The sequence below is a fragment of the Triturus cristatus genome, chromosome 4_2, assembly GCF_964204655.1.
Source record: "Triturus cristatus chromosome 4_2, aTriCri1.1, whole genome shotgun sequence".
NCBI lineage: Eukaryota > Metazoa > Chordata > Amphibia > Caudata > Salamandridae > Triturus > Triturus cristatus.
The window spans coordinates 163,291,671-163,306,134 of record NC_140586.1 but is presented as its reverse complement, the minus strand read 5'-3'; the positions used below and the strand labels follow the sequence as shown (position 1 = coordinate 163,306,134).

The 14,464-nt window shown below is 46.8% G+C and overlaps 1 protein-coding gene across 3 annotated transcripts in view; it reads right to left on the bottom strand.

Annotated features, from left to right (window-relative positions):
* The window catches only part of TNS2 (tensin 2), a 345,238-nt gene that overhangs the window by 266,916 nt on the left and 63,858 nt on the right, over positions 1 to 14,464 (bottom strand). For all 3 annotated transcript variants that reach the window (XM_085600920.1, XM_085600922.1, XM_085600921.1), the window contains exon 2: positions 8,839 to 8,944. In XM_085600920.1, coding sequence (XP_085457046.1) covers positions 8,839 to 8,944 — 106 coding nt within the window. The remainder of the gene's footprint in view (positions 1 to 8,838; positions 8,945 to 14,464) is intronic.

Genomic DNA, 14,464 nt, shown 5'->3' with positions numbered 1-14,464 from the left:
GCCCTTTCCATGCAGCTTGCCGTTGTTTTACACGTCGTGCCAAGTCTGTACGCAGTCAGTGTAAGCCGTGACGTCAGATGTTTAGTGCAATACCTGAGCTCGGTCACGTGCAGGCTCCAAGGTACCAACTGAAAACGTGCATCCGCTTTGCCTCGCGACAGTGTAACGCCACAGGGAATTTCTTGTGGGCGTGAGCTGCAGGGGGCACAGTACTCTGGACCGAGAGCTCCTGACGGCATCCGGAGCGGTGGGGGGTCCTCCATGTACCTTGCAGGGTGCCCCCCTCGAGTTTCGTGACGCCACGGGTAACATGGAAGACTAAGGGCTGCCCTGTCCATAACGGTCATCTTTAATTAAACTTTGACACTTGCACAGGGCCAGTTAAAGATCTACCTGCACTTAACCTGGGGCACAGGTAAAAATAATTAAAATGTGCAATATGACCCTCGATTTCTTAAAAGGTATTCCATGTATATTCGAGGTTATAAAAGCCGTTGCCCAAGATGGGCCTTATTGCTGGGAAAGAGTTTACCAGACCACTTTGTTATTTTACGAGAAGACACAACGGCCCTTTAAGGAGGTGCTCTGTGGGCCATAGCAAATGGCTACCTGTGTCTGATTGCTTTTCTCTAACAGAAACTGGGAGAAGGCGAGAAAGCTCCGGTGCGGGAAACCCCTCTGCCGACACTTTGCCTGCACATGATCCCCCAACGTGGGATTACAGGTGCCTCGAGCAGCACCCATGATAGGTGCTGGAGCCAAGTCCAGAATAAAACATGGGTCGGTACAGTGCAGAGACTCAAAAACTGTACTGAATGCACGATTTTATTATTTCTCTATAGAAAGCCAAGCTGTGTGGCATAAACCGTGTTCCGCTGCCAAGCGGCAGAGAGCTGCTCTTTCTTGTTGTTTTCCCTGCTAGACCGATAACTATTCGAAGATTATAAGTGAGTCTCCTGACTTAGCCAAGGGGCCGGTGGGCTCTCTCAGCCTTGCTCTTAAGGACCTGGTTCTGCCTTGCTGTTGGGGTGCTCCAGTGCCTGGGACCACATTAGGAAGAGCTTGGTAGCTCAATTAGGAGGAGATTGGACAGAAGGGTTCATCAGCCATCAATGAGGTCTCTTGGGATGACCAGTAGTAATGCTCCTTGAAGCCCAAAGCCAATAGCCTGAAACACAGAGGAAGTTGAACGTTGGCCTTCGGTGTCAGTGTCAATCTGTGTACTATGCGTGAGAACCCTTTTCCGTAATACTTGAAATGGGAGAGACTACCACCTTCATCTTAGGGCCTTACGTCATCTTTGGACTTCTGCAGCATGAGCACCACTCAGATAAAGTCCCCTCTGAAATAACCTCTACTGTGAGCTCAAGCTCAGGCAATTCAAGTCCGTGGGATCTTTGACGCACGTCACCGGGTACCAGCACCCATTGTGGAGCTCTGTGCTTCAAGAAACCAGCACATGGAGAACCGTCCAGGAGAAACACATTCCCTGAATTCTTGCAGCTGCTTGTTCTGCTTTGGACCACAGAGGCGCCTTCTCCTCTCTGGAGCTTTTTACCTAAAAAGGTTTATTATAGGGAGGGCCCTAGTCAAGCAGATGTTGTTGGAACCCACTTTGGATATTTAAACATCCAGCCCCCGTTTACGTGCTTTCAGTTCGAGCCTTCCTTTAATTCATAAGGTACGTTTTGCCAAATTACCTCATCTCCATCCACAGGCTGGCCTACTCATTTTATGGCCTGACGAGCCCAAATACAACAATTTTGAAACTTTTGGGGCACGGTCTGTCTTTATATAGGCCTCATTTTGAGCATGGTGGAATAGACTAGGGTATGTACACAGCCCAGTAAATGCCAGTACCTTGATGTGGCTTATTTACCGGGAGCAGAATGTTTTACCAGGAAAAATCTGCAAGGGGTATAACAGAGTGACTGTAATTATGACGCAACTCAGAATTCTGATACATGCATATATATTGATTGGAACTCACCCCCTAAATTCAGAATCAGAGCCTTAGACCCACAGGGGCTTCCAGCAGGATCCTTCATAACAATTGGTACTTGGACTTTAGTTTGAAACAGCTAACTCAATTTTAACTGCTTTTCCACCATTTTTCACCCCAAGCCTTTTTAGGTTACTTGGTTACCTCATTTTTTTACTATTTGTATACAAAACCGTTCTCTGGCCCTTGAGCTGCTGATGTCTACAATGTATTTCAACAGTGCTCATAATGTGCTGGGTCCCTCTGCAGCTTTTGCTATAGAGAGCCTTAAGCTCAGCCTGTGATGCTGAGAAGAGAGCAAAGAGTTCCACAAGAAGGTCTGCGATTGGCTTCTGCCTGTGGAATGCTGCACCACCAAGTTGTAGGAGCTCAGATAAAGTGCCATCTCGTCACTCGACTATTCCTACTGCACCAGCTGCTTCCTAACATCAAGAGGACAGGTTAAGATGGTGGTCGGTTGGAACGGTGCGAGTAGGTCGAAGACTGATCTGATGGGAGAGTCCACTCTCCTTGTCTCTCCTGGATTCTACCGTTCTATGCAAGCATTTCTCTCTGCTTCTGGAAGTAGAGGTGCACTAAATAGTGCAAGGACAGGTACAACATGTTGGACATTAAATAATAATTAGACTTACTAATTTTAATTCTTATAGCTCCCTACTGCAGATTTTCAGTTTAACAACACTTGCAATTCTACTGTCTAGTGTCCAGTTGTGCCTCACAAGCAGGGCTGGACTGGCCGTAGCGGGCCCTGGACGTGTTCCCGGTGGGCCGGAAGGGTAGGGGCCGGTTTTGGACCAGTGGGGGCTGTTTTTGTTACTAGGGGCTGGCTTTGCAGCAGTGTTGCAATATTGGCCCCCTGTCAGGGGCGTAACACAGGTCCCCGCAGCCCCTGCGGTGCGGGGGGGCCCAAGCTCCAGGGGGCCCCCTTGGCACTACACTCTGGCTCCTGATTTGAGCCTGGAGGGGGCCCCTCTTCGTACCGTGCAGGGAGGCCCCCTTGATTTTCGTTACGCCAGTGCCCCCTGTAACAAAAGCACAAAAGCAGCAGCAGCCTTTCCCACAAGTGCTGGAAAAAACACGTAAAAAATTGCTTTTGACTGTGAAAACAGAGCTTTACTTATAAAATGCATGCATCAGATAAAGAATTAAATCTGTCAAATGTATATTACAAAGAATTGGTAACTATAGGTTTGCAAGCAGCTGAGCTGTTAAGCCAAACCCTAACAACCATTAGCCGCGCCAGTAGGTCTGGCCTTGGCAAGCTTGTGAAATGGCTTTGCAAGCAAAAGCCACAAAATTCAAAAGGAAAACAAGAATGATGTTTCCTAAATATGATAGTCTTATGCTTGCATTAAAAAACATACAGTTGCTCGATGCATTCTATTGTTATTATTAACCGCTTCGTCGCGGCACGAATTCCGCCACGGCGATGGGGGGGGTTTGGGGGCAGTGCGGCGCCGCTGTGCTCATGACGGAACCATGCCGTCATGAGTCACGGGCGAGCTGTGCTCATGACGGAGTGGTTCCATCACGACTCAGCCCACTGCGCTAATCGCCCGCACAGGCGGGGAATTAGCGCCGCGTGGGCGGAGTGGCCGCCAACGGCCGCAGCATGACGGAACCACTCCGTCATGAGCACACGGCGCCCGTGGCTCATGACGGAGTGGTTCCGTCATGAGCACGGAACGGGTTAATGAAGGAGACAAGAATAAATTGCCAATTAACCAAGCATTCAAACTGCCGGCACCGACAATGTTACAAAGCCACATAAACACTTTATGACATAAAGTTTGTAAAGTAGTGCATGCCAAATAAGTTGTTAGTATTTAAGGTTCATATAAAAATAAATAACATAAAAATCACACTTTGAACAAACTGTGCAACTGAAAAGAAAGGAACTATTTGGAGACGGATATGAATAATGTGCACAGGCTTTGTGTAGTCACTCAAAGTTAAGGGAGCCAATCGGTAAAGTGGGCTGTCCTATTGCCCCATGCTGTATGCTATGGTGGGTGGAAGCAAAATATGATTGACTGTTTAACGGGCCAATGGGTAAAGCTTGTAGAAAGTCAAAAGCTCCTTGTATGTGCATATTATGTAGACTTTTTTAGGAAACACAATAGTCTAGCACAGGGGTCTTCAAACTGTGGGGCGCGACCCCCAGGGGGGCTGTGGAGTGATGCAAAGGGGGTCGCACCTTCCCAGTCACACTTCTGCCCAGGCCCATTCAGCCCCCCCCCCCCTCTTCCCCGTCCTGTGTCTCAGCCCAGGCTGCTGCAGTGAAACTTGAGCTGCTGGGGGCTCAGCTGGGCAGTGTCTGGAGTCTTATCTCCGGCAGTGTTTTTCACAGGTCTTTAAAGACCATTTGCATTTTTACATGCCTTTGCAAACTGGTTACAGAGGCTTAGGTTTTATTCCTGGTTCCAGTACCCCCTGGGTCCCCACTCAGCCTATTCCTTACATTTGTATTTTACATTTCCTGCTGGAGTGTGTGAATGCATTTCATGGAAAGAAATACAAAGTAGGCTTGCCAAAAGAAAAATGCCTGCCCTGTTTTGTTTAAAGAGCCTGCAAAGATCTCCTCTTGGTACTAAATAGACTTAGAAATAAAAAAGTATGTATGCATTCGTTATGTGACTTTTCTGTCTTTTTTCTCTTTAATTATCAGTCATGGATCATTGAGGCAGCCCTAGAACACAATTAAAGTGCTTTCTATTTATATTTGCTCTTGAAAGTATGCACAGATAAGTGCTGAAAATACTGCTTTAGGTGACTGCTTTTTTTTGTACAGACTGGGCCATCAACATAATCTGCTGGCAACCCTAACCATAGGACTGGAAGTTTGTTGCAGGATCAGCACATTATTTATTTCCTTCACCCTCGATCCCCGATTAATGCGGCAATAGTTTAACTTAAATCTTAAACTCTACGCCGCCATCAATAACATGCTGAATTACTTCATGGGTCTGGGGTTGCACCTTGCATTCAGACAACTCATTCCTCATTCTCGCCCTTCATTTTCACGCTCACCCTGCACTCACAGCGATCACAATGCACTCACACTGATCACGGTGCACTCACACCATTCCCCTGCTCATCCTGCACTCACAATGATCACTCTACACTCACAATGCACTTGTGCTGCTCACCCTATACCTCAACCTGCAGTCACACGTGTACACTACTCATCCTGCACTCATGTGACACTTCACTCACCTGTCCCCCTCACTACTCAATATGCAACTCACTCAAACAAGCCCATCAGTAATCATACATTCATTCATCCCATTCTTAACTTGCATCCGCACCCAAATTCATACGCCACCTCACTCACCCTGCAGTCACTCTTCTTGTCCTACTCTCACACTGTTGCATCGCTCACCGTGCACTCACATGGACACTCTTGTCACCCACACAATGCAGAGGGTTAATGTGCCTGCTACAAAGAATATGTACCATGCAGATCCCAGAAATGAGTGTGAGTAAACTATGAGTAGTGCTATAAAAAATGAAATGGTTGTCAGAAAGGTGCTATAGAGAGATGCGTTGCATTTTTTGTGAGTGGCAGTGAAGGAATTCATGGAGAAGGAGGAAACGGGGGTCAGGCATCAAAAAAGACTGTTGCACAGTGTGTAACCAGTGTTAGGGCCAGCCCTGACTGGGAGTGTTAGCCCCCACCCCCCCCTCTGAAGTTCTGGTCTAGTGGCTCCCCTGCTTCTGCCTATTATTATTTGCATTTGTAGTGCACTACTGTTACAAAAAGATGTCCTGGGGCTAATAACCATCTACTGCCTGAAGGCAAATGAGAAACACACAGAAGAGATATATGTGAGAGACTGTTGGAGATGAGGGCAGTGAAAAGACAGAATGGCAAGAGGTGATTAAAGGTGAAGTGAGAGGTTGAATGGGGAGAATTCAGAAGTTGTAAAAAAGGGGTGAAAGAAAATGGCCTGCAAAGTGAGAGAGGGATCCGGGGTTAGGAGAGAAGAGAGGGATGGAAGGGAGGGGTGAGAGGAAAGCTGCATGGATAAACTGCTTAACTGCACAAAACCACCAGGGTTTTAAGGGACCCCTGCTTCTCCCGGTCAGGGCCAGGTGAGCTTCTAATGTGGCAGCACGTATTGCTGCAGAGTGGAAGGCCCTTCACAAAGGTTGACTTGAAATCTTTATGATGATAATTGCTGTATTTTGGCTATAAATGGGTACTGATTGGGTGAAATCTTTCCTCAGTGTTACTGTGTGTATGTTAGTCAACAGGTTTAGACATTTTTGTCAGGAGGGGGTCCTTGCACCTCAAAATGTTGACAGGGGGGGTCTCGGCATCCAAAAGTTTGAAGACCTCTGCTCTGGTCTAGCGCGACAGCTAAAGCCGTCTTAAAAAAGAGTGTGGTTGTGACTGCACACATCCCTGGCCCGACCTCACCTGGAGGGCTGTACAGACCCATTGGCATTGCATGGCGTAGTGCGTTTTCTTGCAGAGGCTACACTGCGCGGACCAAGCCGGGTTAGATGCAGTCCTCAGATGGAGACGGGCATGGCAGAGGGTCGGATTTATCAGAGCCTCCAAGAGAGAGACAATGAAAGACCTACAATCTGGGATCTGCAATACAAGAAGGGCTGTCACCTTGCTAGTTATATACCGTCACGACTGGAACTTATTTTAATGTCCCGGAAGGTACAAACATTAAAAAAATCACCTAATGCCGGTATTTTTCCCCTTACTGGTACATAATTTAAACAGTCAATATAATAAGAAAACACTAAAAAAAATGTGTTCTACAGCTGCCCTAATGTCCCCAGTTGATAATGAAAGTAAACAAAGACAGGAAGGCCATGTTAAATGAATAACGGCGATGTCATATTAAGTTCTACTAAAGAATCATGTCCGGCTGGCAGTTTGCAAACTGTTAAAACGTGAACAGATGGCTGGCATTTTTGTCTGGGAAAGGTGACAACCCTAAATTAATGACATAAGTATTTCCCTGCGGGTGGCAACAGATTGTATAACTGGGAGTCCTGGCGGATGCTCAGGAGGAAAAAAAAAGAATTATTCGGTCATGGGAAGGTAATGATGCTCTGGAAGTGTCTTCCCCCAGCAGAGCTGATGAAGTTAAAAATCGAAAGTGAATTAAGTAAGAGGCCTACGTTAATGGGCTGACCCGAAGGCCACCAGCATCAGTGCAAGAACAGGCTGCCAAAGGGCACGCTGTTGGTTCATTCCATCTGGCAGCTGCGTGCTGGGCCTTGGGCTGTGCGTCTTACGTTCAGGGGTAAGACGTACGTTCTTCACGCAGAGGCAGGACTGAGGGGAGGGGCAGGGTATCTCCTGCTTCCATGAGAAAGAAATCCCCTGAGCAGGAAGCACTTTCCAGGCCTGGCTGCAGGCTCCTCGGGAAGTTCAGCCGGGCAATGCTCAATTACTGTTCTAAATATAAACGTATGTATTCCTTCTCTGTCTCCACGGAGAGGAACAAGGCAAAAGGGAGGGAGGCCGAATGACTCATTAAAGAGCCTGGCAAGTGACAGCCCGCGAACCCCTGCCCTAGGGAGCAGACCTAAAGTCATCCACACGTGAAGGCCCCAACCAGCAATTTACACTTCTTTACTTTATGCCTATGTAGCCTATTGGCTTTGCCAACGTTTGTAGCTAGTCTGTACAGCACTGTGACTGCCCTTCAGAAAGGCACAATGACAAACCCATAGCATCATTTAGTGGGTGCATGCATGCATGTAACTGGCTTGCGCACGCCAACAAAATAACACAGGTATTTTTTCTATTTATCTACCAATCTGGGACGGATCACTGGAAAAAAAAGTAATGCAAAGGTGCATTTTTAAAACAGCGCAAAAGTGGTTTAAAAATAAATAAAATAGATGAGCTTGTTGGGGAGAGGTGAGAGATGAAGCAACACGAGGGAAAGAATACGGGGAAAAGGGAGAGACACAGGCCAAAGACAGTAATGGGGGCACAGGGTGGAGAGGCACAGGTGGGAGAGAAGCATATAGTTGGGAATGAGCAATTTGGAGGGGTGAGAAAAGCACACAAGGGAAATAGATAGCTGGAAAACACATGCACTCTCATGGACTGCCTAAAGAAACATTTTAAAAGTAGTTCCCTAAAAGTGAACAGTGGGAGCATAGAACGAAGTCAATGAAAGATATGGTAAAGAGGTTATACTTCATGGGAGGGATCAACACAAGATGGACAGGCTAAAACAAGGAAAGCTATCTAAGTGAAAGCAAATAAGAGTGATCATAAAACAAGCCAATGGTAAGCAAGGGGCAGACTTGTAAGCCCTTGGAAGTTGTTTGTAAGCCAACAAGATGTCTTTCACAACCAGGGAGCTGTGCTGTCTGGTAGTCTCAACCTAAAAAAGAATGACAATTTTCCTGGTGTGACCCTGCCCCCCCAAAAAAAAGTTATCTCTTGAGTTTAATGCATTGCAAAGGAACTTGGAGCAGCATTTCAGTGTTGGCATGCCCTCTGCCCCATTAAAAGTCTGAGAGCTATGCAGTTGTGCTAAAGGATTCTCAGGGGCACACACTTGGTAGGGGGAGCTGAAGATAAGATCTTAAGGGATCATTCAGGACGGCGAAGGCCCAGATTTCCCCCTCCACCTTGTTCCTGCTCTCTCAATGGGACTACTATCAATAGTACAGTAGGTGCAGTGGCACCGGGGCACTATGCACCCCAATTATGGATGTTTTTACTATTTAGCATGAGAATAAGGGGTCAATTTTCCATGCCAGCCGTAGGGGCCATGGCATCCCTACTACTAAGCCACAGAAATGGCGTGAGGCCACCAACGTTGCGGGATCAAAGCAGAACTGCTCACCTCGGCAGATGAGCGCCTGAGACTCCAGCACCTCCTGGCACGTCCCGCAAGCCTTCTTCTTCTTTAGCGCCTTCTCCTTGAAGCTGTGGGGTTCTGATCTCCCGGGCTGGAAGAGAGTTTATGGTAGGAGTCATTAATAATGAGACATCAGAGAACAGCATGTGTACCACACTTCATTCATGTATGTGCTGGTATTTATGTAGCATGAATGTAGCTGGGAAGCAATGGAGCGCTGTACATTAAGGCGATGATCCAAACTACTAGATTTCCAATAACCACACACCTTGAAACAGGCCATCACACCCACATTCAGAAACCAACCTTTGCACTTTTTGACTTAGTCAGGTGTCATTCCATTTAGAACCTCCATCAATGCAAAATTCATCAAAACACTCACGGTCAAGTTATGTCATTCACCGCAACTGCTGCTCCCTATTGGCCTCTAGCAGTCCTGCTTCCGCCCTTGGCCGGTTATTGAGACTTTCTTTCCAAGTACGAGCACTGGCTCCTAGAACATGGATCGAGAAGGGGGAGAGACGTGCCACATCCGATGGACACCCGCAGCAATGTCTTTGGTTACTCGAGACAAGCGACAGAAGCAAATCTGGGCGTCAGTACTCCACCATGGACTGCACTGGAAAGTGGCGTCCTCCACCAGCGTACTATCGCATTCTGAAGAGCAGAATATCGCTTACTATTATATAGTCACGGCAAGGTTATATAGGTAAATTTACATTTACGGTTCTTCACTGCACATCTATGTACCTTAAATATACCACATCTGCATTCATATATATCTTCAAGGCAGGTAGACGTGGAGTGAAGATTAGTAAATTTACACACATATTGATGAGATGGTGGTAATCAATATTCTGCACTCAGTATTATTGCAGACCTGTATTTCGTCACTTGATACTTTGGTGTACAAGGATCCATATCTTCGTTGCCAACCATCACATGCATCCAGCCCTTGAGGAATAATGACAGAAGACTTGGAGGTTCGAGCAGGCGCCTCAGAGCAGCAGCTCTCGCCAGTGGTCTGGCGAGGGTATCATGGGCCCTAAAGCAATCAGGAGTAAGAGGCCATCCTATCCCTGGGTGGGCAGTACTGGACGGCCATACCCGAGGTGCCATTGCACCTGCCTCACTATTGACAGCTATGTCCCTAACTTAACGGGTAATCCATAGAGTAGCCTGCAAGACCCCAGGTTTCCGTAAGCTGAACGTAAACTAAACAGATTGTGGGTGTAAATTCATACTTCGCCAGCGTGAATGCTGACAGATGCCATGTCCTCCATAAGAGAAATGGAGGTGTCTTCCCACCACTGACTTGGAAATTACAGGGGGAGCTGCTGATCAAGAAAGACTTGCATTAGCATCAGTGCTAGCACAGCATGGAAGCCATAGGAAAAGGCTGAGCTGCATGAGTGTGTGTGTGTTTGGAGAGAGAGGTGTGTGTGTGTGTGCGTATGTGTGGTTTCCAGTCAGCTAATTGCACTGTGATACAGGTAGAGGCGTTTTGAGGCATGGGCAAAGTGGGCTCTGGCCCAGGGCCCCAGCCTTTCAGGGCCCCCTGATAGAGACAGCCCTGTTCTGCCGACAGTCTTGCCCTGATGACCTATAATAATTCTTAAACAGATGGTTTTAAATACTGTTTTCATTTAATTTAGTTTTAATGGGGGTGATGTGTCTGGGTCTATTACAGACATTTTCCAGAGAAATGTGTTTAAGTTTCATGCAACATCCATCAAAAAAGGTTTTTTCAGATCAAAACAGGAACTCACATATGGGAAATGGGAGAGTGTCACAGAGATTATTTGCTAATTAGTAGGTTGCTGCTATATTACAATATTGAAAACACACATCATTATCCCTGAATATTAGATGTAAACCCATTTAGTATTTGGATGAGTGTGCCTGTGCACTGTCAGTGACCTGGCCAAAGAGGGCATGAAAGAGCTGAAACTGGGTCATAAATTCAAAGCTGTTCTGAACAGGGGCCCCCCTTAATATGATTGGCCCAGGGCCCGCAAAATCCTTAAGATGGCTCCGGATGCATGTCATTGTGGGCTTATGTTGGCATAGCAGTGTAGCGTTCCCAGGACTGGGATAACAGAGGGTGCTGTAGGTTGGGATTGAGGTGCATTGGCAGAACTATGTGCTTGTCTCAGTAGCAGAAAAACAGGGTGCTGCAGGTGAGAGTATGGGAGCACTGGTTGATGGATCATATTACTGTGTGTTAATTTTACTTTGATATATAGGACCTGTTGAAATGATTTTATATTTCCGTTTTAATCAGAATTGTTCTATGTGGTAAAATTGTTATGGTTTTAATTAACTAAACAATACACTTTACTTACTTACTGGTACAGCAGGATGTGAATACAAATACTGTAAGAGAAGAGTCATCCCTTGGGTGCGTGGGGAGAGCTCTGTATGGGCCCCAGTACTGGAACAACGGATTGTGCTTTATGTGCATTGGCCAAGCTATGCCAAATAACAACAACGCACGTGGTCCCAGTGCTGGAGTAGCAGGGTGGTGCTTTTAGCAGAGTTGTGGAATAGCAGGGAGTCTCTCAGAGTGACTCGCCTTTTGGCTACTTCCCTGCATGGAATTATGGGATTTGTAGTTCTTTTTCTGAGAGTGACACATAAGACGCCAGCCTTTGGACTCTGAATGAGAGCTTTCAAAATGAAGGCAGGGCTCATATTCTCACTAAAAATAGCCATGAATTGGCTGCTTTGTCCCAGGGGTTTGGAAAACAAGTATCTGTTGGAGGGCGGACAACAAGCGGGAGCCATGGGAGGGGGCAGTGTTTGGGATAAACACTGCATCACACGGCGGGGTAGGACAGCCTGGCCCCTCCAGTCTGCCAATTCCCTACTTGCTGCTGCCTCACAGGACCTACACAAGTTACAACAGCACTCTGGATTACACAGCACTCTCGCGCCCTTCCACTCTTGCACCAGAAACCTCTGCTGGAAGGCTGTTTTCTGCATTTTCTATTATTTTCAGTAAAAACAGATCCCAGCCACATCATGAAGGTAATCGCGGAATCCTCTTCAGCGGTGGCAAGCCTCGTACAGTACTCTTTCCCCCTCTATGAATGAGACTGCAGCTTCACCTACTGTACTTGTATTCAGAAGCTTAAGCCTCCTATTGGAGGACTTGTGCTTTCCACCAGGCGCCATTTTGGTCGTCAATCTTCAGACTGTCACCGGTCTGGATTTATGCTTCTGGAAAAGCAGCCATGTCAGACTGTAACAATAAACGTATAAAATAATTGCTTGTTTTATATACAGCTTGTCACCAGAGATTTCGTGGTAACGAAATAGCTTTTTTTGACGTCATGAGGATTAAAGGTTGTGACACTGAGTTTAGACAGACATCTGTGCACAGAAAGCATCAACACTGAGCGATGGTATAAGCTTACAAACAACACTGCACATTGTGCCTTCAGAACTGGACACAGCGCTGCAGGGGAAGCCTCCAAAGCTACACACCACACTCTGGACAAGCCCTCCAGAAGTGACCTCAGCGCGGCCATGAGAGGTGGGTGCTTCAGATGTGACCCCTAGAGCTGAACACCGCGATTCATACGAGGCCTCCAGGACACGAAATCCTGATGACGCCTTCAGAACTGAACCTCATACTTCAGAAAAGGCCTTCAGAAGTGGACTCAGGCAGCGTTTCAGATGTGACGTCAAGACGTGGACTCTATTCCAGATGAGGTCAAAAGACATAGACATAGAGCTTCACATGTGACCTCCGGAAATGAACACAATGCTTCCGATTTGACCTCGAGAACTGAACCCTGTGCTCCAGATGATGTCATCAGATGAGGTACAGCGTTTCACATGAAATCTTCACAACTGACACAATGCTCCCGATGAGGCCTCCAGGACTGTACAAGACACCCCAGAGGCCTCCCATTCTATCAGTACCTCATTGGCCAATCCCACATTCTCTGGAACGTACTGCAATATATGCTGTTAGATATCATTTCTATAGGTAACGTCTTGCAATGCTGTTGTCTGTAGTCGCCATGTCAGAGATCTCCTCATTCGTTACCCAACGTCAGGTGAATCAGCACTGCGTTCTGTTCGGGGGAATGTATGTCTCGAATGCTAAGTGGTTGGTATGGATTCGTGTAAGTGCTCAGAGTGTAGGATCATAAGCAGCCTGGAGTGCTAGTTACGTGTGTGTTGATAAATGCGTATTCTGCCCCGGCTGGGTTCCTTCCTCACCAGTCATTACTGAGATTCCAGCTGTGGATCCTGGATGAGAATCCCTCTGCATTTCATGTCCCCACTGTGCCAGGAAATGGAGATCAAGACCTGTTCAATAAAACATTTCCTAAACAGTTATCGTCGCCCCCCCCCCCCCACTGGGAATGCGGGTCACGTGGAGAATGTGTGGTTTGAGTACATCCAGACAGGCATTGTCAGAGTGCATAACCATTTTCTTGCTTTGAGCTTACTTCAAGTTCACCTTCTACAGGATCTATTTTGCTGCGGTGCATCACTGACGCCATGCGTAGCCTCGCCAAAGTAGCGCGCCTTTGGCGTACAATAGGTATGCCATATAGGGCAGTTGTCTCTTCCACCGTTTCTGCAGTTTGAGCTCCCTCAATTTGGACAGATGCGTTTCTTGCTGACATGCAATATATATGCCTCGTCTGTGTAAGTAGGAGGAGTGTTTTGCGTCTATTTTTACTAAATTACCCAGCCCCCGTACATTCCAAGTGACGAGTTTGTATGTGTTCAACCTTGACGTGGTCAGTATCCACTGCAACAGGCTCAAAGTGTGATCAGTCAGTGGTGTCCATTAACACTGTAATCCACTGTCTCAAACATTCAGGCATTAAAATCTCCCCCCTCTCAATTGCTCACGCCTAGTGTATTTGAAAACCTTTGCTCTGGGTTTCTTATTTATGGACCTTATTTAACGCCATCATGAAAGGTATGAATATCCCAGATACATGGCTAGGAGCTGGAAATATTCCCCATTTATAAAAAAGGATCACCGTTGCTTCCTGCAAATTACAGGCCAATCAGCCTAATAGATGTAGCACAAAAGCTGTTTGCTAGAATTTTACTTAATCGTCTGCATTCCTGGATGGAAGAGATGAATATCTTGAGTGATTTACAGGCAGGATTTAGGAAAAGGGTGTCAACTGTTGACCAGCTCTTAAGGCTGCAATTATTATTTTGGAAGACAGTATCAATGGAGGGTGGCAGCCTCTATTTGATATTTGTCGACCTGAAAGCAGCTTTTGATATGGTCCCAAGGGATAAGCTCTGGGCGGTACTGCACAAGCTGGGAGTCCCCTTGGACCTACTAGTTATGATCATAAGACTGCACACTGGCAACTATGCGCAGGTCCGATATGGTAAGGCAGGCCAATTAACCGCGCGCTTTCCAGTCAATAGAGGAGTCAGGCAGGGATGCGTGCTAGCCCCTACCCTGTTCTGTCTTTATGTTAATGCTTTGGTTAATCATATTAATAAAACGGACCGTGGTGACTTCCCTAGACTTAATGGTAGAAAGGTTCCAGTCATGCTATTTGCAGATGACACCCTTCTGCTATCTAAATCCCCGATGGGCGTTCAACGTGTTTTAGAT